This window comes from Hyperoodon ampullatus, assembly GCF_949752795.1.
Source record: "Hyperoodon ampullatus genome assembly, chromosome: 3".
In the NCBI taxonomy this organism is placed as follows: Eukaryota; Metazoa; Chordata; class Mammalia; order Artiodactyla; family Ziphiidae; genus Hyperoodon; species Hyperoodon ampullatus.
The window spans coordinates 154,930,498-154,957,600 of record NC_136916.1 but is presented as its reverse complement, the minus strand read 5'-3'; the positions used below and the strand labels follow the sequence as shown (position 1 = coordinate 154,957,600).

General features: G+C 39.7%; 1 protein-coding gene across 1 annotated transcript; it reads left to right on the top strand.

Annotated features, from left to right (window-relative positions):
* Positions 1–18: 18 nt before the first annotated feature.
* On the top strand, positions 19–25,644 carry ALKBH1 (alkB homolog 1, histone H2A dioxygenase; the record flags this gene model as incomplete). Its single annotated transcript, XM_079700284.1, has 6 exons — positions 19–210; positions 2,439–2,547; positions 6,397–6,559; positions 14,448–14,538; positions 24,174–24,367; positions 25,215–25,644. 6 exons carry the CDS (start codon positions 19–21, stop codon positions 25,642–25,644), a joined length of 1,179 nt encoding a protein of 392 aa, XP_079556410.1.
* Positions 25,645–27,103: the final 1,459 nt, after the last annotated feature.

Sequence of the window (27,103 nt, the reverse complement as noted above, 5' to 3'; positions counted from 1 at the left end):
AGGAGGCCGGGCAGTGAGATGGGGGAGATGGGGAAGATGGCGGCGGCTGCGGGGTCTGTAGCGACGCTGGCGGCGGAACCTGGGGAGGACGCTTTTCGGAAGCTTTTCCGCTTCTACCGGCAGAGCCGCCCCGGGACCGTAGACCTGGGAGGGGTCATCGACTTCTCGGTAGCCCACGTAGCCCGCGGCACGGGGCCTGGTGCCCACAAGGTACGGAGAGAGGAGCGGCGCGCACCTCCCCGTGGCCACGCCTCGCTTCTTGGAAAGGTTTCAGTGTTCTCCTAACCTCTTTTCGCTTCCAGACTAATGGTTATTGAGCGACCCCCGCCTTCCATGGGTGCACAGTTGAACTGCCCAGAAAGTATCCCACTTTGGCGATGAAGGGCTCTATTGACCGTTTCTCCACGCAGCTATTCCTGGCTGCGGCCTCGGTCAAAAAATGCCTGGGAATTGGTGTTTATTCCTCCCATTAACTGTCCATTTGAATTTGCACCTAGATTTGTGTGAAAACCCGTAAACCGTGTTCGCAGACGTTACGGTAGCGTTCTACAGCTTGAAACCAGTTACCCGAGTGTTCCCAGAAGCCGTTGTCCATAAAAGGCCCTGTTTTCTCTGGGACTTCTAGAAAGAGGGCATTGAAAGATTCTGAGATAATCCCTCCAGGTTGAAAGTAAAGGGCAACTGAATCCAAGCACTATACATTATTTCTACCTTATTTCTGCATTATTACTCGTGGAAATTGAAGAAAACACGGGGGGAGGGGGAGGGGACGCAGGGAGAATCACAACTATAACGTATGTTTCTTTTCAATCGCTTTAACACTGAAGATAGATCCCTAATTTGCCATTGGTGTCCACAGATGGCTGGATGAGGCATTCTTTTCAAGCTTAGTAATAGATCTCAATAAAATTGGAATGCTATAGTAACAACATATTTGTCTAGAACTCAGCTTCTTAGAAACTTCATTTGTTAGCAGAGATGGTCTTAGAGTTGTCAAAATAACATACAGAAAGTCCAGGAATATTGGCTCATGGGAGAACCCCTCAGACTTTCATTCAACTCCTTTTGCCCATATTTTACCGTAATACTTACATAATTTTAAAATGTAAGCCACCTGAGAAGGGAACATTGTATCTGGCACAGTACCTAGAACAGTAAGTACACAGTAAATGCACTATCTATTGAGTACATAAAAACATGGGTAGTATTTCATTCTCCAGCTCAAAACAGATTGAAAGTAGCAAATTAGAGAAGAAGAAAGTTGCTATTAATAAGACATCAGATGAGAGCGGAGGAGAAAGTGATGGCTAACAGTCTGACAAGGGAGGAAGCAGACAAACTTTAAAAGGCTGAGAGGTTTGATTCAGCTTAGAATATGATAGATTAGGTCCACAAACTTCTTTCCAGTTTGAGGGTGTTGCTGAATTACAGTGCAGTATTAAGTATGATTTATTTAAGAAATTATTATGAAATGTTTGAAATAAAAACGTTCTGTTCTCTGGGTACTTGAAAGAGTTAGGTGGTCAGGACGCTCAGAGAGTTTCAGATAACCATTTCATTATAGAGACTGGATATACAGCAGCCACTTGTTGGTAGTTTGTCTGGAAATCTACACTCTTGGCAAAGTTAATAGATCATATTTTGGGGGGAGAGAACATTGGAGGTATTCTGAGGCAAGCCAGACCCTAAGTTTATTATTAATGTACGAATAGTTTGGTTTTTTAAAAAATATCCTTAGTTACTTTAGTGACTGAATATTGGATTTCTCAACTAGTTTAATGAGCCATCCATAAGATACTCTTAAATGCAAAGAAACCTTCATAGGCCCCTTAAAAGCTTTTAAGTAACTAACAAAGACAAAAAGTTACAAGCTTCATGTTGAAGTTCCATCTAAGAGAGCAAATATTGTACTTCTAGCAGACAGGATTCCCAGTGTTTTATTGAACCATTTTTTCTGAGTGGTTTGAGCACTCACCCTCCCCAGCCTGGTGTTCCTCATAGCTCTGTTTAAACACCATCTGTGTACAAGTTCCTCAGGAGCATTATTGTTAGCCCTAACCGAAGTAAATAGCATTGTGACTTAGGGTATTCCATATAGCAAACACCTTTCATAATTCAGAGTCCTATAAGAAATCACAAAGTTGTGGTATCATAGGAAAAGATAGTCTTAAAGGCCAAAGTCAGTCTGCTTCTCATCACTACTTCAGTTTTGTATAGCTCTGTTGTGTTTATTAGTACATAGCTGAGGAAACTGAGGTTCTAAGAAGTTAAGTGACTTATCTAAGTCATGCATTAAGTAAGTGATAGAGCTAAGTTTAGTACCCCAAACTTATGACTCCTAACTGCCCCATATCAGAAATGCCTTTAGAGGTTTGAGATTCTCACAGTTAATCTGTAAAATAGCTTTAACCCACTGACTTCTGTTTCCTTCCTGCCAGGTGGTCAAATCTCACCTAAATGTGTCCTCAGTCAGTGACCATGATGCGCACAGAGCTGGACTTCAGCCCGTAAGCAAGTGGAGAGCCTACGGTCTCCAAGGCTATCCTGGTGAGTGCAGTTGAGCTCAGAAGGCAAAATCAATCATTTGTCTAATTTTGGAGGAGGAGTTATAATCGAGTAAATAGACAAAGAAGAAAACTAAACACACAAATGTTCCACTCCCAAACCCCTCCTGAATTCTGCCATGTCTAAGATTTCCATTTATTTGGCATTCCCAAAGGATAGAACAGGAGTCAGTGATGCCTGCCTTATAGTGCAGAAAGTGACAAACCAGGTACGAATCAAAAATAGGACACTGACTCTGGGCTCCCTGCTGCAGCTCTGAACGTATACTCTGGCAAAAGAAGCACTTTGAATTGATAGAGTAACTCATAATGTTCATTCAAGTCACAAAATCCCTACATTCACAAATGGCATAACAACTTAAAAATTGTTGCTATCATCAAGGCTGAATTTTTGAAAAGAGAATTAAAGTTAATGAGATCAAAAGTCCTAAAAGACTAAATAATCTAGAATTTTGAATTTTAGTGATATCAGGTAGTTCATTTTACAGATAGAGAAATTAATGATGAAGAGTGGGTAATGTTATTAACCTTTTTTCTAGGCTCATGGGACCATTGTGTTGATAGATTAATTATCATGAATGATTTAGAAAATTTGTAAATGCCTTATTTGGCCAAACGATTTTATATTTGCATCCTGTTTCTAGAAGACATAAAGTTAACACTGCACTTGTGATTTCAAATATGGGTCAAAAGCAAGAAAAATTCCTTTAAAAAAATTAATTTTCGTTGTACCAAGGGCCAGGTCTTTGTTACAGTTATTAGTACATTATCAGCACTGAAGTATATGTTGATAACATTGGAAGGGGTAACAGCTTTAAAACTTTTATAAAAGGCCTTGTGCACTTTAGTTCTATATTAAAGAACTAAAGACCAGTTTTGTGTCTGAAGTCACAAAGAAAACAGTTGAATGGTGGCTTTTATATATGAAAGCATTGCTCTTCACGAGTTTGAGTAAATGAGGAGCATACATCACCAGTAGTGTTTTGTGCACCTTTTGTTCTTGAATGCTGCCCTTTACCTTTCAGGCCTTGCTCCTGTTTTCATGGCCATGTTTCTGTTGCTGTGCCTTCTTCCCTTAACAGATTGTTCAGACTACAAAGTTATCCATCCCACTTCGGTTTTCTGTTGTCCAGATTGGAGTATACCTCATTTTATTGTGCTTCACCAGATACTGTTTTTTGTTTGTTTTTCTTTTTTACAAACTGAAGGTTTTGGGCAATGCTGCATTAAGCAAGTCTGTCAGTGCCATTTTTCCAACAGCATTTGCTCACTTTGTGTCTCTGTCACATTTTGACAATTCTCGTAATATTTCAAACCCTCCACCAGCAAAAAAGTTACAACTCAGTAAAGGCTCAGATGATGGTTAGCATTTTCAGCATTATTTTATATAATTAAAATAAGTTAAATTTTTTAATTAAAGTGTGTTCATTGTTTTTTTGGACATAATGCTATTGCACAGTTAATAGAGTACAGTAGAGCATAAGTATAAGTTTTATATGCACTGGGAAACAAAAAATGCATGTGACTTGCAATATTTGCTTTATTGCCGTGGTCTAGAACCAAAGTTGCAGTATCTCTGAGGTATGATTGTACTTGCTATTTGAGGTTTCCTAGAACTTCACACTTAAGCCACATCATTTGAGTTGGTACCTCATTATGTATGTTTCCTGCCATTGTAAGCTGCATTTAATTGAAGTACAATGTCCAGAACATGGGAAGGGAGTCTTCTCTTACTCTGACCTGATCAGAAGGATTATGTTTACTTCCGGATCCTGCTTATTCTGAAGGAACCTGAGTATACCACAAGCTGTCCTTACAAGAGTGAGCAGGAAGGTGATGGGTCTGAAGACCAGAAGCTGAGCCTGGGGAAGAGTAGACTTGAGTGGGAACATGACAGCATCAAACATTTGAAAATTTGTTGTACACGAAAAGGGGTGGGAAGCAATGCATACTAGTGATTAAGGTCTGACACCAGACTACATGGCTTCATGTCCTGGTTCTATCACTTCCTACTGTATGATCTTGGGCAAGTTTCTTAATCTCTCTTGGCCTCAGTTTCCGCATATGTAAAATGTGTCTAAAGATAGCACCCACTTCATAAGGTTAGGATTAAATGTGAGTGTACATGTAAAGTACTTAGGTCAGTGCACATAGTAAATGCTCAGTAAATGTTAGCTACAGAGTTAGAGGCATTTATCAAGAAGAATTGACAACTGATTTGGGGTTGCTGTATGTGTCAGGACCTGAGACCAATGCATGAAAAATTAAAAAGAGGCAAATTTTAACTCCATAAAAGGAAGACAACAGTTGTCTGAAATGGACTGCCTATAAAAGTATTCAGTTTCCTGTCACTGTTCAAACTTGAATTAGATCAGAAGTATTCTTCCTTTGATATGATATCTTTGTGGGTATTATAATATTCTTATTTTGTGAAATAGTGGTGATAGCAGACAGTAGGTTATTGGAAATTTTTTTCATATTTTTTTTCTTTAAAAATATTGACAATACATGACATGCAAAAGTGGCCTCCACACTTATAAGTGAATGTCCATTCCTGTCCTCCAATTTTAGAGGAAAAGGGATTGCTTCTGTTCAAAACCACTCCCTTTACCCTTTAATCCCACCTTCTTTTACCCCTTCCAGCTTTCAAGACCTTGCTGTGTTCCTTTCTTCTCTTCTGTTTTCAACCAGTTCCTTTCTGCTGGCTCTTTGCTCATGTAAGCATGCTTAGGTCTTTCCAAACCCTAAAAACGATACTCCCCCATTATTCTTCTGTGACTACTCCTCAGCCTTTGTTTCCTTTCACAGCCAGACTTCTAAAGGCATTATCTGTCTAACCGTCTCTACTGTTCTATCTCCAGGTACTTAGGACAAAATTTTTCACCTCTTTATCTCTAATTCTTAAGAAAATAGATACAGTGTATGTTTGTTGAATTTTTGTGTGTGTGTGTGTGTGTGTGTGTGTGGTACGTGGGCCTCTCACTGTTGTGGCCTCTCCCGTTGCGGAGCACAGGCTCCGGACGCACAGGCTCAGCGGCCATGGCTCACGGGCCCAGCCGCTCCGCAGCATGTGGGATCTTCCCGGACCAGGGCACGAACCCGTGTCCCCCGCATCGGCAGGCAGACTCTCAACCACTGCGCCACCAGGGAAGCCCTGTTTGTTGAATGTTTGATGACTGAATCCTTAACCATGCATAGGATTCTAGTTAAGTATTGTTATTCGTCTTTTACAGAGGAGAAATGGTTAGGTTTTTGCATACTGAGCAGATGTCTATATCACCTTTCTTCCCTGTTATAGTAGTCAAAGTTCAAAGGAAGCAGAAATCATACCAATTATTTTAACAGATGATTTTATATAAAAAAATCATTAGCCAGATATTAGAAAACAAAAAAGGCAACACTGAGATATCACAGAAGTAGTAACTACAGGAAGCAGTTTCCACCTCTAAATGATACCTGGTGAAATTTGAGAGGTGACTTGTCAGTTTCAGTTCTGAAGTTTGCTTTGGAATAACACAATTGATAATTGTGTAATATTTGTTTCTCTTGAGGATAACCAAAAAAACTAGAGATAATTGCATAGTGGTAGATGTCTAACATTCATCATCAAAACAGCTTTTTATTAACTTGAAGGAACTCCTCTTCCTCTGAAATTAGAGAATAGGAATGAGAATATACGCTTATGTGTGGAAACCACTGGAAGCATTAGCAAAAGCAGACACGGAACAAATAATAATGTAATGGGTATAAGGATGTCAACAAAAATACATGATCTGATTAACTGATGGAGGATTTCCTCCTCTTCTTTTTTTCTCATCCATCTTTTGTATAGGATTTATTTTTATCCCAAACCCCTTCCTCCCAGGTTACCAGTGGCACTGGGTGAAGCAGTGCCTTAAGTTATATTCTCAGAAACCTAATGTATGTAACCTAGACAAACATATGACTAAAGAAGAGACCCAAGATTTGTGGCAGCAGAGCAAAGAGTTTCTAAGGTAAGTCTTACCAGTCACAATAAAGCATTAGTGTTCAGCTCACGTCATCACAGGTCTTTAAAGGAACTACTCTATAATAGTTCAGTGAAAGTTACTAACATTTATTTTTCCTCATTTCCACTCAAATACAGCACAGTTATATTCTTTCCCCCAGGAATATTTGGACAGACACCTTCACAGTTATATTAAATTGAGGTCCACTTTAAAGATTTGCTTATCATATCTTAGATATCAAGTTCATTCTCATTAATCATCAGATGATCCATTTTCTTTTTTTTTTTTTTTTTTTTTTTTTTTTTGCGGTATGCGGGTCTCTCTCCCATTGCGGAGCACAGGCTCCGGACGCGCAGGCTCAGTGGCCATGGCTCACGGGCCCAGCCGCTCCGCGGCATGTGGGATCTTCCCGGACCAGGGCATGAACCCGTGTCCCCTGCATCAGCAGGCGGACTCTCAACCACTGCGCCACCAGGGAAGCCCAAGACAGAGTAACTTGTTCTGTGAGAAAGGAGCACAGACTGTGTACATTCATGTGTTCAGTCAACATCTGTTGAGTTTCTGCTATGTCAGATAACTGTGCTTGTGTGTTAGAGATTCAAGACCAAAAAGACACATTTCCTGCCTTCAAGCAGTTTGTAGGTTAGTCGAGGACAGAGACATGTAAACATAATTAAATACAATTTGGCAGGTACAGGGATAGCGTGTATAAGATTATGAGTGTGGTCACTTAAGTGGCTAGATTGAAGATAGATGATGGGAGATGCTTCCTGGAGGTCATGAATAGAATTGGCAAGAGATGACACCAGAAAGGTAGGTTAGGGCCAGATTGTAAAGAGTTCAGTGATGTAAAGTACTAGTTCTAGAGTCAGATTGCCTGGGTTCAAATCCCAGCTCTGCCACTTACTAGCTTTGTTAACTTAAGCAGTTTCTTAACCTTTCTGTACCTCAGAGTAGTCTTTTCCTCATTTAATAGTGTGAGGATTAAACAAGGTAATATGTGAGAAATCCTTAGAACATCCTGTTAAAACTATTATACCAGCTTTGTGTGGTCTGTTTGAACTTAAGTGGCTCTAATGGTATAGTTTTCAGAAACTATGTCATGTTAATTCTAGCAGGGAAATAGACGATTTTCTTAAGTTGAAAGGAAAATGAAAATTAAATGCATTGGTTTTCCTTTAAAACCCTCTTGGTCTGTAGGTTATGTTATAGACAAGAGCAGTAAGGAAAATCCTGTTCTCAAGTATGTCTTTTGTAGAATTGAGAGCAAAGTAAAGGAAGATCATGGCTGAGTGAAATTAGAGAGGTTAGAGTTTGTTACTAAGCCAGGCTGTGTTTTCAAGTAATTGATTTTTTTGTTTCTGACAAATGATTCTGTAGAGATCCCAGTTGTTATCTTCTATAATAGCTCAGATGAATCTCTTTAATAAATCATCCTGTAAACAATGGTGAGATACCTTTTTTTTGGTCTAATAAATTAGCAAAAATGAAAAATGCTATGGTCATACCTTCTGTTGTCAAGGATTGGAAGAAATTGATATGCTCAGACATTGTTGGCAGCACTGAAAATCGATGAGGGACTAGTTCTCCTTCTGTCATTGTATAGAATGTGTGTTTCAATTTCCTCATCTGGGAAACAAAGGGATTGGGCTGGATAAGCCATTCAGGGTGGCTGAGTCACGGTCAGAGTCACCTAGACAGTACATGCCCGTTCTCCCACTGTCCCAGAGCATATCAGAAAGGGAGAGGGTCTGTGGTTCAAAAAGATTCCCCTAGAGATTCTGATTATCTGCCATGACATTCACATTGAGAACCACTGAACTAGAGGACCTCTAAGAATCCTTTCAATTTTAACTTTCTAGGTTTCTGTGGTCAGGGAGGAAGAAACTTTTAAGTAGGAAATGCAGGAATATTTGGAACATATTAGCAAAAATAGTTTGTTCACAATATTAGGGCACCTCAATTCTATGTTTTGTTCAAAGTTTATTGTCAGTGAATAGTGTAGCTAGAGATTCTCGCACAAGCGTACTATAGTTAGGTGTAAGCATCTTTATTGCAGCATTGTTTGTAATGGGGGAAAATGAGAAACAAGTGTCTGTCAGCAGGAGATCAGATAAATCAAGCATGACAGACCCCAGCAGTAGAATGCAGCCACTATACAGCCATTAAAAAAATCCTAACTCCAACCCTCCAGCAAATACAGTAGGGTCTACAGTTGTAATAAACAAAATCATTCCTCAGCATCTCCATCACAACCACTGTAGTCTAAGCCACCCTCATTTACTGCAGTAGCCTCCTAACCAGTCCCCCTGTGTCTGCTTTTGTGCGTCTTCAGTCTGTTTTCTACAGAGTATAAAAAGTGTGTCATTTCTTTTATAGTTTCTAATGTGCAGTACTGCAGTTCAATTCTAATGCAAACTATCCAGAGTCAGCACAGACATCACAAGTTAAGGGCATGGTCCTTAACCAAATTACCCTCACTTCAGACACCACCTACAAGTTTGGGAGGGCCCCAGGCTGCACACACTTCTTAACAACTGGTTACAAATTCAGGAGAATTCCCATGACCTCCTCAGGTTCATTAACTCACTAGAACAACTCATAAAACTCAAGAAAGCATTATGCTTATGATTATAATTTCACTATAAAGGATACAGATCAGGGCCATCCAATGAAGAGATCTGTAGGGTGATGTCTAGGAGGGTCCTGAATACAGAGCTTCCATGTCCTCTTCCCATCGAATCAGGGCATGTAGCCCTCCCAGGAAGCTCTCCCAAAGCCTAGTGTTCACAGCTTTATTGGGATTTCACTACTTGAACATGACTGACTCATTGGCTGCATGCTTGAACTCAGTCTCTAGCCCTCCACCTATCCAGTAGGTCATGCTAATATCACTTCAAGCCTAAACCCTCTAAGTTGACATTGGTCTTTCTAGCTTAACAAACCCACATCCTGAGTCATCTTTTTAGCATAAACTCAGGTGTGGTCTTAGGGTCCACAGTGAATAACAGATACTCCTATCCCTCCCAGAAATTCCAAGGGTTTAAAACCTTGCTGTGAAGAACCAAGGACAAAGGCCAGTCACATTCTTTGTTTACAGCCCCATTACACTTAGAATAAAATCAAACGTCTTTATCAAGGCCATGAGGCCTAGATGATCTGGCTCTCCCACCTCATCTCCTATTCCTTTTCATTTATTCTCCAGCAGTACTGGCTTCCATTCTGTTCCTTAAACACATCAGGCATGCTCAGATTCTTTGTACAAGCTGTTCTGATGTCATTTTGTGAGATGATTCCTTTATTCATTTAAAAATAGCCCCTGTTTTCCGTCCTCTTTATCCCTTCGCCCTGTGTTTTTATTCTTCAGTACATGGTAGTTACTAAATAAATATTTGTAGAATTACTTAGTTAATGGATACTTTTTTATACCTTTTGAATTGTATGAATGTATTATCTATTCAAAAATAACTTTTTAAAGAATAAGGCAAGGGAAAATATACATTTAAATAAAGCAACTTAGCTTTATTTATTCCATAAGTTAGCTTATGAAGTGCTTTGTATCCATTTCTGTATGTGTGCTTTTTTCCATTGATATTTTCAATGTGGAAGCAGAATTAATTCCTTCCCCTTTCTGTTTCTTTAAGACTTTGTTTATGGTGCTGTTATAGCATTTATTGTAGTGAATCCTGTCATCTGCCCCCTTCTCCTTCCTACTACCCGCCCTGCCCTATCCCTGCCCCCAGACCTTGAAATTCTTGTAGCCTTGGCGCCAACCACAATTCTTAGTATATATTAGAAGGTGTTCAGTAAATACTAATTTTAACTAAATTGATATCTTCTCTGTTAGCCCAATAAAAGCATAATGCTGAACTTGAGAATCATCAATTAAAAACTGTATAGTACAATACCTTTCCATGTTATTTTCATTAATTAAATAATGTACATTTGTGCTTTAGGAAATATTTGGTGCTAACATGATATAAAACTCATTACATGTCTTTGAGGAAGGGACTATTAAAGGAGGAATTCAGGTGCTTTCATAAGGTATTTACAGCACTAAAGCTGTATTCTTTAATAGAGGAAGTTGCAAGGTGCTGTATGGGCACAGTAGAGGGAGAGACTGAGTCGAGGATAAAGATTTCCCTTAAGTGTTTAAACTGTGTGGAAAAGCAAGTTAGAAAAATCTGCTATGCAGAGAGTAGAGTAGGAGAGGAGAGAGCATTTCAGTAGAAAATTGTATGGTTGAAAACACAGCCATGAAAGAAGGAGGGTAGGATACCTTGTAGGAAATGTTTGAAGATGAAAGTAGAAAGGTTCGTGCCGGATTATAAGGGGGTTTGCATGCCATATAGTGTAGACAAAAAATTAATTAATCGATCTAAGAAAGAAATGGAAAAATTTTATTCGAGCCAAATTGAGGATTATTACCTGGGAACAGCATGTCAGAAAGCTCCAAGAACTGTTCAGCCATTAGAAGTCAAGGCACAGTTATATAATTTTTTTTGACACAGAGAGTTGTATGTTAAGTGATGGATTATTGACAGTTTACACAATCCAGATCTAAGCATCCCTTTACAAGATCAAGAAGGAACATTATCTTTTAAGTAGTTGTCTTGTTCCTAAGAGAATGTTGCTCTTTACATGAGCAGGTATTTCTGCCAATGGGGGGAGGTTTGCTCGATGCATAATGCAAATACACAATGCACAGTAAGGGGAAGAGAGGGAGCCAAAGGGCAGAGAAGATTTTTTTATGTTTAAATTTTTCTTCTCTTGGGAGTTCCCTGGCAGTCCAATGGTTAAGACTCCACACTGTCACTGCCAAGGGCCCGGGTTCAGCCCCTGGTCAAGGAACTAACATCTCACAAAAAGCGTGGCGCAGCGAATGAATGAATGAATTTATCTCATCTTGCCATAAAACAAATTTTATTTCACAATAGGAAAATGTGGACTTTGTCCTTATAAGCAGGAGGAATTCATCAAGATTAGTAATAGATTTTTCACTTTAGAGAGATAATTCTTGTGGCAGTGAGGAAAATGGATTGAAAATTTAGTCATTGCAAAAAGCACAATTAAGAATTTAGCTTGGGGCTTCCCTGGTGGCGCAGTGGTTGAGAGTCCGCCTGCCGATGCAGGGGACGTGCGTTCGTGCCCCGGTCTGGGAAGATCCCACATGCCGCGGAGCGGCTGGGCCCGTGAGCCATGGCCGCTGAGCCTGCGCGTCCGGAGCCTGTGCTCCGCAACGGGAGACGCCACAACAGTGAGAGGCCCACGTACAGCAACAAAAAAAAAAAAAAAAAAAAAAAAAAAGAATTTAGCTTGGGCTTCCCTGGTGGCGCAGTGGTTGAGGGTCCGCCTGCCGATGCAGGGGACACAGGTTTGTGCCCCGGTCCGGGAAGATCCCACATGCCGCGGAGTGGCTGGGTCCGTGAGCCATGCCCGCTGAGCCTGCGCGTCTGGAGCCTGTGCTCCGCAACAGGAGAGGCCACAGCAGTGAGAGGCCTGCGTACTGCCAAAAAAAAAAAAAAAAAAAGAATTTAGCTTAAGGGACTTCCCTGGCAGTCCAGTGGTTAAGACTCTGCACTTCCACTGCAGGGGGTGCAGGTTCAATCCCTGGTCGGAGAGCTAAGATCCTGCATGCTGTGCGGTGCGGCCAAAAAAAGAAAGAATTTAGCTTAGTAACCCACACAAAATATGATAAAAGGCCTGGAAAAGACATTGTGTATAGGGCTTGGGAACCAAGAGATTATGAAAAGTGACAGAGAAGTAGTTAAGGATTATGCACTGATTTCTAAGTGACAGGCAGGTTTACACTTCAGTTGTGGGGGTTCCCCCAGGTTTATTGAGGTAATTGACACATAACAGTGTGTTAGTCCAGGGTGTATGGCATGATTTCATATGTGTATATATTCCAGATGGTTATCACAATAAATTTCGTTCACGTCAGTCACCTCACATCATTACAAATTATTTTTCTTGTGATAAGAACTTTTAAGATCTACTCTCTTAGCAACTTTCTAGTATATAATACAGTGTTAACTATAGTCACCATGCTGTACTTTACACCCCCAAAACTTACTTCTCTTACAATGACAAGTTTTTATCTTTTGACCACCTTTACCCATTTCTCTCTCTCTCTCTCTCTCTCTCTCTCTCTCTCTCACACACACACACACTCACACACACACCACCCCCGCCTCTGGCAACCACGAGTGTGTTCTATTTCAGATTTTTTAGAGTTCACATAAAAGTGTGATCATTTGTCTTTCTCTGATTTATTCCATTTAGCATAATGCCATCAAGTTTCATCCAAGTTGTCACAAATGGCAGGATTTCCCTTTTTTATGGCTGAATAATATTCTACTGTGTGTGTATCACATTTTCTTTATTTATCTGTCGTTGGATACTTAGGTTGTTTCCATGTCTTGGCTGTTGTAAATAATGCTGTAATTATTTATTTATGCAAAACAGTATGGAAGTTTCTCAGAAAATTAAAAATAGAACTACCATATGATCCAGCAATTCCACTTCTCAGTCTATATCCAAAGAAAACAAAATCATTATCTCAAAAACTCCTTAAAGCAGCCTGATCTTTTCTGTTTTAAAGAGCAGTGGTTCTTAGACCCCAAAAAAATTTTTTTGATTGATTAATGATGTAAATTACATAGAAAAAACAAACTAAATAAAATGATTAGACCTAGCATTCTTGTATTTTTAGATATTTAGAGGTAAATCAAACAAACGAGCTTCCTCTTTAGAAGGAGAGTAGTTAGGGAATTCCCTGATGGTCCAGTGGTTAGGACTCTGTGCTTTCACTGACAAATGCCCTGGGTTCAGTCCCTGGTCGGGGAACTAAGATCCCGCAAGCCACGCAGCGCGGCCAAAAAAGAAAAAAGAAAAAGAGTAGTTAATCCCATAGATTTGATTAAACAAGATATAATTACAGAAAGGATACCTCCATTTTACAGAAACCTCCTGTGGTTTGAATAAGGGAATGTCAGAAACCAAATCAATTACAGTGGCCCTTAATTGTTAGCTGGGCCTCAGTTATCTAAGTTGTTATATGGGGTTAAAGAAGTCATGTTAAACCAGTAATTTTTGATTGTATACTGTATTTTGCCAAATGTTTTTTCCCCGAAACTGAAATTCTGGGAAGCCGCCATTATTCTAGACATAGTTGATAGCTGTAATTAATTGCGTCCTGCTTTTAGCAAACCAAATTGAACATGTTCTGTTAGCCAAATTTTCAGTTATCTGTAGGGCTCTTTGTCCCATTTCCCATGGATGGGTAAAGGCATTTCTGTTGTCATTTTGTTTAATTATTATTGAGATGCTGGAGACTCGACATTTAAAATTGATCCCATTCAGCAGAGGATTTAGAACCAACGATTAGAAATTAGAAATGCTAACGTGTTTTAGTAGTATTGTATTCTTTTTTTATAAATTTATTTATTTATTTATTTATTTTTGGCTCTGTTGGGTCTTCGTTTCTGTGCGAGGCCTTTCTCTAGTTGCGGTGAGCAGGGGCCACCCTTCATCGCGGTGCACGGGCCTCTCACTGTCGCGGCCTCTCTTGTTGTGGAGCACAGACTCAAGACGCGCAGGCTCAGTAGTTGTGGCTCACGGGCCCAGTTGCTCCGCGGCATGTGGGATCCTCCCAGACCAGGGCTCGAACCCTTGTCCCCTGCATTGGCAGGCAGATTCTCAACCACTGCGCCACCAGGGAAGCCCCAGTAGTATTGTATTCTTGGTCAACTCATTTGTGTTCTAATTTCCCCTGTGGAGGTCTTGGCTAACAGCTTATATAGAATACCAAATTTAGACTCCAGGATCCATACAGCAGGTTATTGCTGCCATTTGAAGTGAATAAATCATCTTTTGTCTCCAATCTTTGCAGGTATAAAGAAGTGAATAAACGGAGACCCCGAAGTTTACTAGAGAAACTGCGCTGGGTGACCCTAGGCTACCATTATAACTGGGACAATAAGGTATTAAAATTTTCTTGCTAATTCCATTGTTTTTCCATTTTTATTCTTTTTGGGCCCGCATAGCATAGTTTGACTTCTTCCTGGCCAAGCTTAAAGTACCAGATTATACATATGTGGAAGGATTTCTTTCATTTATTCCCTCCTAAAATCCTCTTGATACGGTATCTCAAGAGGAATGAATAATTTATCAAGAGAAAATTACTTTTTCATATGCTCTCAGGTTATATTATTTTATCAGAAGTCATTGGTGCTTCTTCTGGGGAGGTTTCAGGGATACAGATTTTTCTTTACTGTATTAAAGAGCAGTTCTCAATTACAGTCTTTATTTCCGTTATTATTTAGTGTTTGTTGATCATTTATTTTCTACGTAATATGTGCCTGGAGTAAAAGAAGCTCCATGTACTTCTGGTATTCTCTTCTATCAACTCACAAAAGAACTTTCAAGATCTAGACACCTTTGACTGCTATATAAGGTCTGAGCAGGAGAGAGATGGGAAAGAATGTCCTACAGTTAACAAAGTTCCATGTTTTCTTGAGGTACAATTTCTTCTTTCCTGACCCTACGATTCAGAAAATGCCTCCTTTATCGCTGGCATCTCAGTGCCTCTTTTCGCAGTGAGATGTTTGCCACCAGTGGAAAGACTAATTCTGAGAGTAAACTGAATAAAGCAAATTGGTATAGACCATCTTCCTACTAATCAGTTACGTTTTAAGAGCTCCATAGTTTCTGTCAACCCAGCTCATTAATAAATGTGTTAACTACTCAAAATAATGGTAAATGTTGCTCAGAACTATTCATGATAAAATTCTTATTTTCAGTGACATAGATTTAATGGAAAACTAGACATCTGTATTTGGGGAAATGGCCATGTGGTTTTCTTTGGGTTAGACAGCCTGGATTTGAATCTTGCCTTCAATATGGATAGTGCCTCCCTCATAAGGGGGTTGTGAGGATTAAATGATTAACGCCTTTGTAATAATAACAACAGTGCCTGGCTATTCTAAGCAGTTAAATGTATTAACACCATAAATGTTAGCTTATTGTTTTCTATGATATTAATTTTACTGTAGATATTGTTATTCTCCAAGGAATAAGTTAGCCCCATTTACTAAGAAAAACATGGAGTGAAAATTATCAAAAACACTGAAAGGGTAATCAGAAAAAGAGAAAGAGAATTAAGAAAGAAGAGTAGTACATAGACAGTTTGGATAGGGATGAAAGCCCAAAAAGGTAATTCTTTCATTATAACAGAGGCAGTCTACTGCTAGAATAGGAGCTCTAAGTGGCTGGTCTTCTGAAGGACTAAAACAAAATGGTAGAGGAAACCTTAAAGTTCTCTAACTACACCCTTAGTTTTGAGAAATTAAATAGGAGCTCTTACTTGCAGTTCAGGAAAAGAAGAAAAAAGTAAAACAGATTCCAACTGAAGAGGCTTGGCCATCCATCAAAGACTTTTCAGAAAAGTCTTTCTTAACGTGAAATTAAAGCTCACTTCTCAGCCCTGAACCAAGATGGCGGAGTAGAAGGATGTGCTCTCACTGCCTCTTGTGAGAACACCAGAATCACAGCTAGCTGCTGGACAAACATCGACAGGAAGACACTGGAACTCACCAAAAAAAGATACCCCACATCCAAAGACAAAGGAGAAGCCACAGTGAGACGGTAGGAGGGGTGTACTCACAGTAAAATCAAATCCCATAACTGCTGGGTGGGTGACTCACAGACTGGAGAACACTTATACCACAGAAGTCCACCCACTGGAGTGAAGGTTCTGAGCCCCACGTGAGGCTTCCCAACCTGGGGGTCCGGCAATGGGAGGAGGAATTCCTAGAGAATCAGACTTTGAAGGCTAATGGGATTTGATTGCAGGACTTTGACAGGACTGCGGGAAACAGAGACTGCACTTTTGCAGGGCATACACAAAGTAGTGTGCGCATCGGGACCCAGGGGAAGGATCAGTGACCCCAGGGGAGACTGAACCAGACGTACCTGCTACTGTTGGAGGGTCTCCTGCAGAGGCGGGCGGTGGCTGTGGCTCTCCGTGGGGACAAGGACACTGCCAGCAGAAGCTCTGGGAAGTACTCCTTGGTGTGAGCCCTCCCAGAGTCCGCCATTAGCCCCAACAAAGAACCCAGGTAGTCTCCAGTGTTCGGTTGTCTCAGGCCAGACAACCAACTGGGTGGTGGGGGGGAACCCAGCTCCACCCATCAGCAGTCAAGTGGATTAAAGTTTTACTGAGCTCTGCCCACCAGAGCAACAGTCAGCTCTACCCGCCACCAGTCCCTCCCATCAGGAAACTTGCACAAGCCTCTTAGATAGCCTCATCCACCAGAGGGCAGACACCAGAAGCAAGAAGAACTACAGTCCTGTAGCCTGTGGAACAAAAACCACATTCACAGAAAGATAGATAAGATGAAAAGGCAGAGGGCTATGTACCAGATGAAGGAACAAGATAAAACCCCAGAAAAACAACTAAATGAAGTGGAGATAGGCAACCTTCCAGAAAAAGAATTCAGAATAATGATAGTGAAGATGATCCAGGACCTCGGAAAAAGAATGGAGACAAAGATCGAGAAGATGCAAGAAATGTTTAATGAAGACCTGGAAGAATTGAAGAGCAAACAAACAGAGATGAACAATACAATAACTGAAATGCAAACTACACTAGAAGGAATCAATAGCAGAATAACTGAGGCAGAAGAACAGATAAGTGACCTGGAAGACAGAATGGTGGAATTCACTGCTGCAGAACAGAATAAAGAAAAAGAATGAAAAGAAATGAAGACAGCCTAGGAGACCTCTGGGACAACATTAAACGCAACAACATTCGCATTATAGGGGTCCCAAAAGGAGAAGAGAGAGAGAAAGGACCTGAGAAAATTTTTGAAGAGATTATAGTCAAAAACTTCCCTAACATGGGAAAGGAAATAGCCACCCAAGTCCAGGAAGCATAAAGAGTCCCATACAGGATAAACCCAAGGAGAAACACATCGAGACACATAATAATCAAATTGGCAAAAATTAAAGATAAAGAAAAATTATTGAAAGCAGCAAGGGTAAAATGACAAATAACATACAAGGGAACTCCCATAAGGTTAACAGCTGATTTCTCAGCAGAAACTCTACAAGCCAGAGGGGTATGGCATGATATAATTAAAGTGATGAAAGGGAAGAACCTACAACCAAGATTACTCTACCCAGCAAGGATCTCATTCAGATTCGATGGAGAAATCAAAAGCTTTACAGACAAGCAAAAGCTAAGAGAATTCAGCACCACCAGACCAGCTCTACAACAAATGCTAAAGGAACTTCTCTAAGTGGGAAACACAAGAGAAGAAAAGGACCTACAAAAACAAACCCAAAACAATTAAGAAAATGGTCATAGGAACATACATGTCAATAATTACCTTAAACGTGAATGAATTAAATGCTCCAACCAAAAGACACAGGCTTGCTGAATGGATACAAAAACAAGACCCATCTATATGCTGTCTAGAAGAGACCTAGGGACACATACAGACTGAAAGTGAGGGGATGGAAAAAGATACTCCATGCAAATGGAAATCAAAAGAAAGCTGGAGTAGCAATACTGATATCAGATAAAATAGACTTTAAAGAATGTTACAAGAGACAAGGAATGAAGCTGCATAATGATCAAGGGATCAATCCAAGAAGAAGATATAACAATTATAATTGTATATGCACCCAACATAGGAGCACCTCAATACATAACGCAGCTGCTAACAGCTATAAAAGAGGAAACTGACAGTAACACAGTAATAGTGGGGGACTTTAACACCTCACACCAATGGACAGATCATCCAAAATGAAAATAAATAAGGAAACAGAAGCTTTAAATGAGACAATAGACCAGATAGATTTAACTTATATTTATAGGACATTCCATCCAAAAACAACAGATTACACTTTCTTCTCAAGTGCACACACAATATTCTCCAGTATAGATCACATCTTGGGTCACAAATCCAGCCTCAGTAAATTTAAGAAAATTGAAATCATATCAAGCATCTTTTCTGATCACAACGCTATGAGATTAGAAATCCATTACAGGGAAAAAACGTAAAAAACACAAACACATGGAGGCTAAACAATATGTTACTAAATAACCAAGAGATCACTGAAGTAATCAAAGAGGAAATCAGAAAATACCTAGAGACAGATGACAATGAAAACACGATGATCCAAAACCTATGGGATGCAGCAAAAGCAGTTCTAAGAGGGAAGTTTATAGCTATACAAGCCTACCTCAAGAAACAAGAAGAATCTCAAATAAACAATCTAACCTTACACCTAAAGGAACTAGAGAAAGAAGAAAAAACCCAAAGTTAGTAGAAGGAACGAAGTGATAAAGATCAGAGCAGAAATAAATGAAATAGAAACAAAGAAAACAGTAGCAAAGATCAATAAAACGAAAAGCTGGTTCTTTGAGAAGATAAACAAAATTGATAAACCATTAGCCAGATTCATCACGAAAAACAGGGAGAGGACTCAAATCAATAAAATTAGAAATGAAAAAGGAGAAGTTACAACAGACATCGCAGAAATACAAAGCATCCTAAGAGACTACTACAAGCAACTCTATGCCAATAAAATGGACAACCTGGAAGAAATGGACAAATTTTTAAAAAGGTATAATCTTCCAAGACTGAACCAGGAAAAAGGAATAGACAATATGAACAGACCAGTCACAAGTAATGAAATTGAAACTGTGATTAAAAATCTTTCAACAAACAAAGGTCCAGGACCAGATGGCTTCACAGGTGAATTCTGTCAAACATATAGAGAAGAGCTAACACCCATCCTTCTCAAACTCTTCCAAAAAATGGCGGAGGAAGGAACACTCCCAAACTCATTCTATGGGGCCACCGTCACCCTGATACCAAAACCAGACAAAGACACTACAAAAAAAGAAAATTACAGACCAATATCACTGATGAATATAGATGTGAAACTCCTCAACAAAGTACTAGCAAATGGAATCCAGCAACATGTTAAAAGGATCATACACCATGATCAAGTGGGATTTATCCCAGGAATGCAAGGATTCTTCAATACATGCAAATCAATCAGTGTGGTACACCATATTAACAAATTGAAGGAAAAAAACCATATGATAATCTCAGGAGATGCAAAAAAAGCTTTTGACAGAATTCACCCATTTATGATAAAAACTCTCCAGAAAGTGAGCATAGAGGGAACCTACCTCAACATAATAAAGGCCATATATGACAAACCCACAGCAAACATCATTCTTGGTGGTGAAAAACTGAAAGCATTTCCTCTAAGATCAGGAACAAGACAAGGATGTCCACTCTCACCACTATCATTCAACCTAGTTTAGGAGGTCCTAGCCACGGCAATCAGAAGAAAAAGCAATTAAAGGAATACAAATTGGAAAAGAAGAAGTAAAACTGTCACTGTTTGCAGATGACATCGTACTATACATGGAGAATCCTAAAGATGCCACCAGAAAACTACTACAGCTAATCAATGAATTTGGTAAAGTTGCAAGATACAGAATTAATGCACAGAAATCTCTTGCATTCCTATACGCTAATGATGAAAAATCTGAAAGAGAAATTAAGGAAACACTCCCATTTACCATTTCAACAAAAAGAATTAAATACCTAGGAATAAACCTAACTAGTGAGACAAAAGACCTATATGCAGAAAACTATAAGACACTGATGAAAGAAATTAAAGATGATACCAACAGATGGAGAGATATACCATGTTCTTGGATTGGAAGAAACAATATTGTGAAAATGACTGTACTACCCAAAGCAATCTCCAGATTCAATGTAATCCCTATCAAATTACCGATGGCATTTTTACAGAACTAGAACAAAAAATCTTAAAATTTGTATAGTGACACAAAAGACCCCGAATAGCCAAAGCAGTGTTGAGGGAAAAAACAGAGCTGGAGGAATCAGACTCCCTGACTTCAGACTATACTACAAAGCTTCAGTAATCAAGAAAATATGGTACTGGCACAGAAACAGAAGCATAGATCAATGGAACAAGATAGAAAGCCCAGAGATAAACCCATGCACCTATGTTCAACTAGTCTATGATAAAGGAAGCAAGGATATACAATGAAGAAAAGACAGTCTCTTCAATAAATGGTGCTGGGAAACTGGACAGCTACATGTAAAAGAATGAAATTAGAACACTCCCTAACACCATGCAGAAAAATAAACTCAAAATGGATTCGAGACCTAAATGTAAGACCCGCACTGTAAAACTCTTATAGGAAAGCATAGGAAGAACACTCCTTGACATAAATCACAGCAAGTTCTTTTTTGATCCACCTCCTAGAGTAATGTAAATAAAAACAAAAATAAACAAATGGGACCTAATGAAATTTCAAAGCTTTTGCACAGCAAAGGAAACCATAAACAAGACAAAAAGACAACCCTCAGAATGGGAGAAAATATTCGCAAACGAATCAACAGAAAAAGGATTAATCTCCAAAATATATAAACAGCTCATGCAGCTCAATATTAAAAAAGCAAACAACCCAATCCAAAAATGGGCAGAAGACCTAAATAGACATTCTCCAAAGAAGACAGATGGCCAAGAAGCACATGAAAAGCTGCTCAACATCACTAATTTTTAGAGAAATGCAAATCAAAACTACAATGAGGTATCACCTCACACCAGTTAGAATGGGCATCATCAGAAAAATCTACAAACAACAAATGCTGGAGAGGGTGTGGAGAAAAGGGAGCTCTCTTGCACTGTTGGTGGGAATGTAAATTGATACAGCCACTACAGAGAACAGTAGGAGGTTCCTTCAAAAACTAAAAACAGAATTACCATATGTCCCAGCAATCCCACTACTGGGCATATACCCAGAGAAAACCATAATTCAAAAAGACACATGCACCCTAGTGTTCATTGCAGCATTATTTACAATAGGCAGGTCATCGAAGCAACCTAAATGCCCATCGACAGATGAATGGATAAAGAAGTTGTGGTACATATGTACAATGGAATATTACTCAGCCATAAAAAGGAACGAAATTGGGTCATTTGTTTAGATGTGGATGGATCTGTAGACTGTCATACAGAGTGAAGTAAGTGAGAAAGAGAAAAACCAATATCGTATATTAACGCATATATGTGGAACCTAGAAAAATGGTACAGATGAATTGGTTTACAGGGCAGAAATTGAGACACAGCCGTAGAGAACAAACGTATAGACACCAAGGGGGGAAAGCGGTGGGGGGCGGGGGTGTGATGAATTGGGAGATTGGGATTGACATGTATACACTAATATGTATAAAATTGATGACTAATAAAAGAAAAATGAGGAAGAGAAACAGGAGATAAGTATGTTGTTAACATACTGAAATAACAAAAATATACTGAAGCCCATTTTTTTAAATGTGGATGAAAGATTAGTGTGTGTGTGATAGGTTTCTAGTTGTTGTTACTGTTCGCATTCCTGTTAATGGATTGTTTCTGCTGTATTGAATCCTCTGTGCTTTGGAGCAGGTGTGTACCAATTGTCTTTTGTCCCAGTAATAATCACTTACTGAAGACGACAAAAAAAAAAAAAAAAGCTCAGTTCTCTCCAGAGCTGTGACCATTGCTTCAGCTAGTCAACACTAGTGGGGATGTGAGACAAAAGTGGATTTTCTAATCAGATTTGAGGTTGATTGAGTAATGGGAGGAATGAGAGAGGAGCATCAGCCCAAGGAAGAGTATCAGGATGCTGCTGGCTTACATAGCCAGACTAGCCCTCAACCTCCTCTGCGTAGGAGGCTGCTGCCTTGTCATTCTCAGAAATTGTATATGTTTTGTAGAGAGCGTGTTCTGGCCTTTGTTTTTTGTTTTTTAAAAGAAAAAGGATATTTATGATCCTTAGGTACAAAAAATAGAGGCAGTTCGGGGGTAAGGTGCTGAAAATTACTTCCATTTTAAGGTCGTGCCTTGACCAGAGTGTAAGTCGGTTTAAATTCAGATGTTTTGAGCATGTCATCCCATCAGATTGACTAGTGAAATCACATGAAACTACGTTGCAGGCTGAGGGGTCCAAAATCAAACTGGCTATAGTATTTGAGTTGCCTTTTTTTTTTTTTAATAAACTTTGTATTTTAGTATAGTTTTAGGTTTACAGAAAGGTTGAAAAGGTAGTACAGAGTTCCCAAATACCCCACACCCAGTTTTCCCTTTTATTAACGTCATATTAGTATGGTACCTTTTTCTCATTTAGTGAACCAATAGTAATACTTTTTTTAAAATATTGATATTTATTTATTTATTTGGCTGTGCTGGGTCTTAGTTGTGGCGCGTGGGATCTTCGTTGCTGCATGTGGCATCTTTTAGTTGTAACATGCAGGCTGTTAGTTGCAGCATGTGGCATCTAGTTCCCTGACCAGGGATCAAACCCAGGCCCCCTGCAGTGGGAGCGTGGAGTCTAAACCGCTGGACTACCAGGGAAGTCCCAGTAATACATTATCGTAATAGTGAAGTCCATACTTCATCTATATTTCCTTAATTTTTAACTGATGTACTTTCTGTTCCAGGATCCCATCCAGGTTACATAACATTTAGTCAGCGTGTTTCCTTAGGCACCTCTTGGTAGTGATAGTTTTGAGTTGCCTTTTACCCTAAGAGAACTATCCTGTTTGGGAGTAGAGTATACCAGAGAGAGGTGTAATTGCTTCATAACGTTGACTCTATACAGCATGACTGTGTCTGATTTATCACTGCATAGCACAGTGCCTACCATATAATAGGTGCTCAGTATTTTGAATTGGCCCATTATTAGATTACTGGTTGCCTCAAAAATGGATGGCTACTAAGTAGTACAGACTACTGTGTATAAAATAAATAAGCTACAAGGATATATTGTACAGCACAGGGAACATAGCCAGCACTTTATAATAACTATAAATAGAGTATAATCTATAAAAACTTTGAATCATGATGTAGTATACCTGAAACTAATGTAATATCGTAAATCAGCTATACCTCAATAAAAGAAATTTTAAGGGATGGGTAAATCATGCTGTATTAATATTACATGTAATAGAGAACAGACTTGCGGTTGCCGTGGGGGAGGGAGGGATTGGAAGTTTAGGGTCAGCAGATGCAGACTATTATATAGAGAATGGATAAACAACAAGGTCCTACTGTATAGCACAGGGAACTATATTCAGTATCCTGTGATAAACCATAGTGGAAAAGAATATTAAAAAGAATGTAGGGCTTCCCTGGTGGCACAGTGGTTGAGAGTCCGCCTGCCGATGCAGGGGACCACGGGTTCGTGCCCCAGTCCGGGAAGATCCCACATGCCACGGAGCGGCTGGGCCTGTGAGCCATGGCCGCTGAGCTTGCGCGTCCCGAGCCTGTGCTCCGCAACGGGAGAGGCCACAACAGTGAGAGGCCCGCATACCGCAAAAAGAAAAAAAAAGAATGTATACATAGGTATAACTGAATCACTTTGCTGTACAGCAGAAACTGACACAACATTGTAAATCAATCAATCAGTATATTACATGTAAATTAGATGATTTTAAAGTGGTAATTAATCTTATGCCACAGTTTCCTATTTTCCTGAGATCATTGTTTATTTTTCTTATTCTCCCTACTTTTATCAAAGAAATACTCAGCAGATCATTATACACCTTTCCCTTCTGACCTGGCTTTCCTCTCAGAGCAAGTAGCTGCTGCCTGTGGATTTCAGGGTTTCCGAGCTGAAGCAGGTATCCTGAATTACTACCGATTAGACTCCACACTAGGAATCCACGTAGACAAATCTGAACTAGATCACTCCAAACCCCTGCTTTCGTTCAGGTAAGTTGGGTCTAGGGATTTTGAATTACTTATTATCAGTTCATTCCTTTTTCCAAAGCAATTTTAAGCTTAAATAAATAAATAAAACATTAGATTTTTTAAATGGTTGGACTCTATAATCTTTCACTTCTGGGCATCTTAGCCATGTATCATAAGTAAAATTAGCCAAGTCCTTTTAGAGTAATGACCAAATTACAATGAATATTTCTGTTCAAGATGCATGGAGTCTATCTTTTATAATGAGAGGTATTGTCAGTGTCTGTGGAATAGGTAAGTGGTAGAGGCCATAAGGCAAAGTGAGCAACCTTTTTGGAATAGAGGAGAGCAAAGCACAGAAGCCCGAAAAGTTTACTCTCCTTGTCTCCCTAAATGTAAGTTTATATTTTTGCAAAGTACTGCACCTGTATCTCATGAGGAAAGTGCATGAATTTTATTAATTGCCTTATCTTTAAAGTGAACAGGAATGATAAATATATAGTAAAGGACCCAAATAAATTTTAATTTGCTTATGTAATTGCTTCAGATTTTATTTTGCAGCAGTTCTGTGGGCTATAATAAGTTTAAGTAGCAGATCACGGGCTGGTCGCTCATAGACACAAGCCAGAAAAGAAGGATCTTAGCATGGTTTAAAAAGGAGGATTGGGACTTCCCTGGTGGTCCAGTGGTTAGGACTTAATGCTTTCACTGCTGTGGACCCAGGTTCAATCCCTGGTTAGGGAACTAAGATCCCACAAGCTGCACAGTGCAACCAAAAAAAAAAAAAAAGCAGTGGGCGGTAACTTTCCCAATCATGGCTAGTAACAGAAACTTACTATGTGTATTGTTTTACTTTTTTTTTTTTTTATAGCTTCGGACAGTCTGCCATCTTTCTCCTGGGTGGCCTCAAAAGAGATGAAGCGCCCACCCCCATGTTTATGCACAGTGGTGACATCATGGTAATGTCAGGTTTCAGCCGCCTGTTGAACCATGCAGTCCCGAGGGTCCTTCCCAGTCCGGAAGGGGAAAGCTTGCCTTGCTGCCTAGAGACGCCTCTCCCAGCTGACCTCCCCAGAGACTCAGTGGTGGAGCCCTGTTCTGTGGAGGACTGGCAGGTGTGCGCCAGCTACTTGAAAACTGCTCGTGTTAACATGACTGTCCGGCAGGTGCTGGCCATAGGTCAGGACTTCCCTTTGGAACTCATGGAGGAGAATAAAAGAGACGTCACCACAGAGGGTTCCTGCCATCTGGATGATGAGAATAGCCAAGTAAAACGAGCTAGGTTAAACCCTGACTGCTGAGACTTGGAGAGCCCCATTCTTTTACTCAGGCAGGTCTTACAGTAAATGACCATGCTGTTTTGTATTGCCGCAGACTTGAGCACAAAGACAGGCCAAAAGCAGAGACAGGGAAAAACTCATCATTGATCACACTGTTGCCTTGGAACCCATCCTGAAGAGAAAACTGATTAACCACTTTGGTCAGAGAAGTGCTTGACATGATCCAGTCCCAGTTAGGTTTTGGCACTAATGTATGTGCGAAGTCCAAGGAGGTAAGAGCTCCCAACACAGCTTTCTCAGCCTCGCCGTTACCTCTGAGCGAGGTAGACGTGAGTTTCCATGACTGTGGAATCTTTAAATACCTCAGGTTTTATTGATGGGAAACATAATTCACCTTCCACCACCCCATCTAATGATTTGTGGTTCCATGAACCAACCATTAGTCTTACCTTCTTAATTCTTCCAATCAACACCAAATTCTTTGATGTTCTCTAGCCTTCACAGAAAAATCCTATACACTTAAGACAGTGGAACTGGAAATCACATCTCCTAGAAAAGACAATCACAGCTATCTCTCTTGCCTAAAAGGTAAATATATATAAACCCAAGGAAAGAGGGACAGTTTCTCCAGATGTCTTTCAGGTCTGTGAACTCTTCCCGTTGGCTTTTAAATGCATTTTTAATTGTTGGACTAAAAAAGTCCTGAGGGTATTCTGTAACTGTTTTCCCCATGAATAAACTTACTCAGTTTTAAATTAAAGATCTGTATCTATGTTTGAGGGTAAGTGTATCTGGGATTCGTTTTTTTCCTATTTTCACTTGCTGTATTGTTCATGCTATTGAAGCCTTCTAGCTGTTTCTGCCCTAAGTATTCTTTGTGGCTGTCTCACAGGAGAGAATATTCCTTGATACTCTAGTCACTGCTGTTTTTTGTATTGTAGACAGTATGGAAAATGCACGAAGCACTGAGTTTAATCTGTGTACCCCCACCAGCTCACCTCGGTATACCCTGAGCCTTTAAGTTACCTTATGTCTCGGTGGGCTTCAGTTTCCTCACTCATAAAATGAAAATATTTATTTTCATCTTCCTAGATGGATATTGCTATTTCAAACAATAATGGAAATTTAGTGCTCCTTTCTAGAAACATAATATTGCCAATATTTTATTACTATCTGGACTCTTAGAAACATCCCGGCTTATTTGTTTGTGTGGACGACTGACCAGGAGCTGCTTTGATACCTGCTGCTTGCAACATGACTTGCCAAATTTGCATTTCTCCTCTGTCCTGCCTTTGTTTCTTCTGAGTGTTGAATATTGAGTTTATATTGTAATCCTTGGGGTTTTTTTGTTTGAAGGAATAAAAATTAACAGGTTCATCCTTTATGTGTACATACATAGGTTCTAAAATTCATTTGTGATAGGATAATTTTATATAATTAAAATTACCACTGGAAAAATCCCATAAATTTTTCATAATGT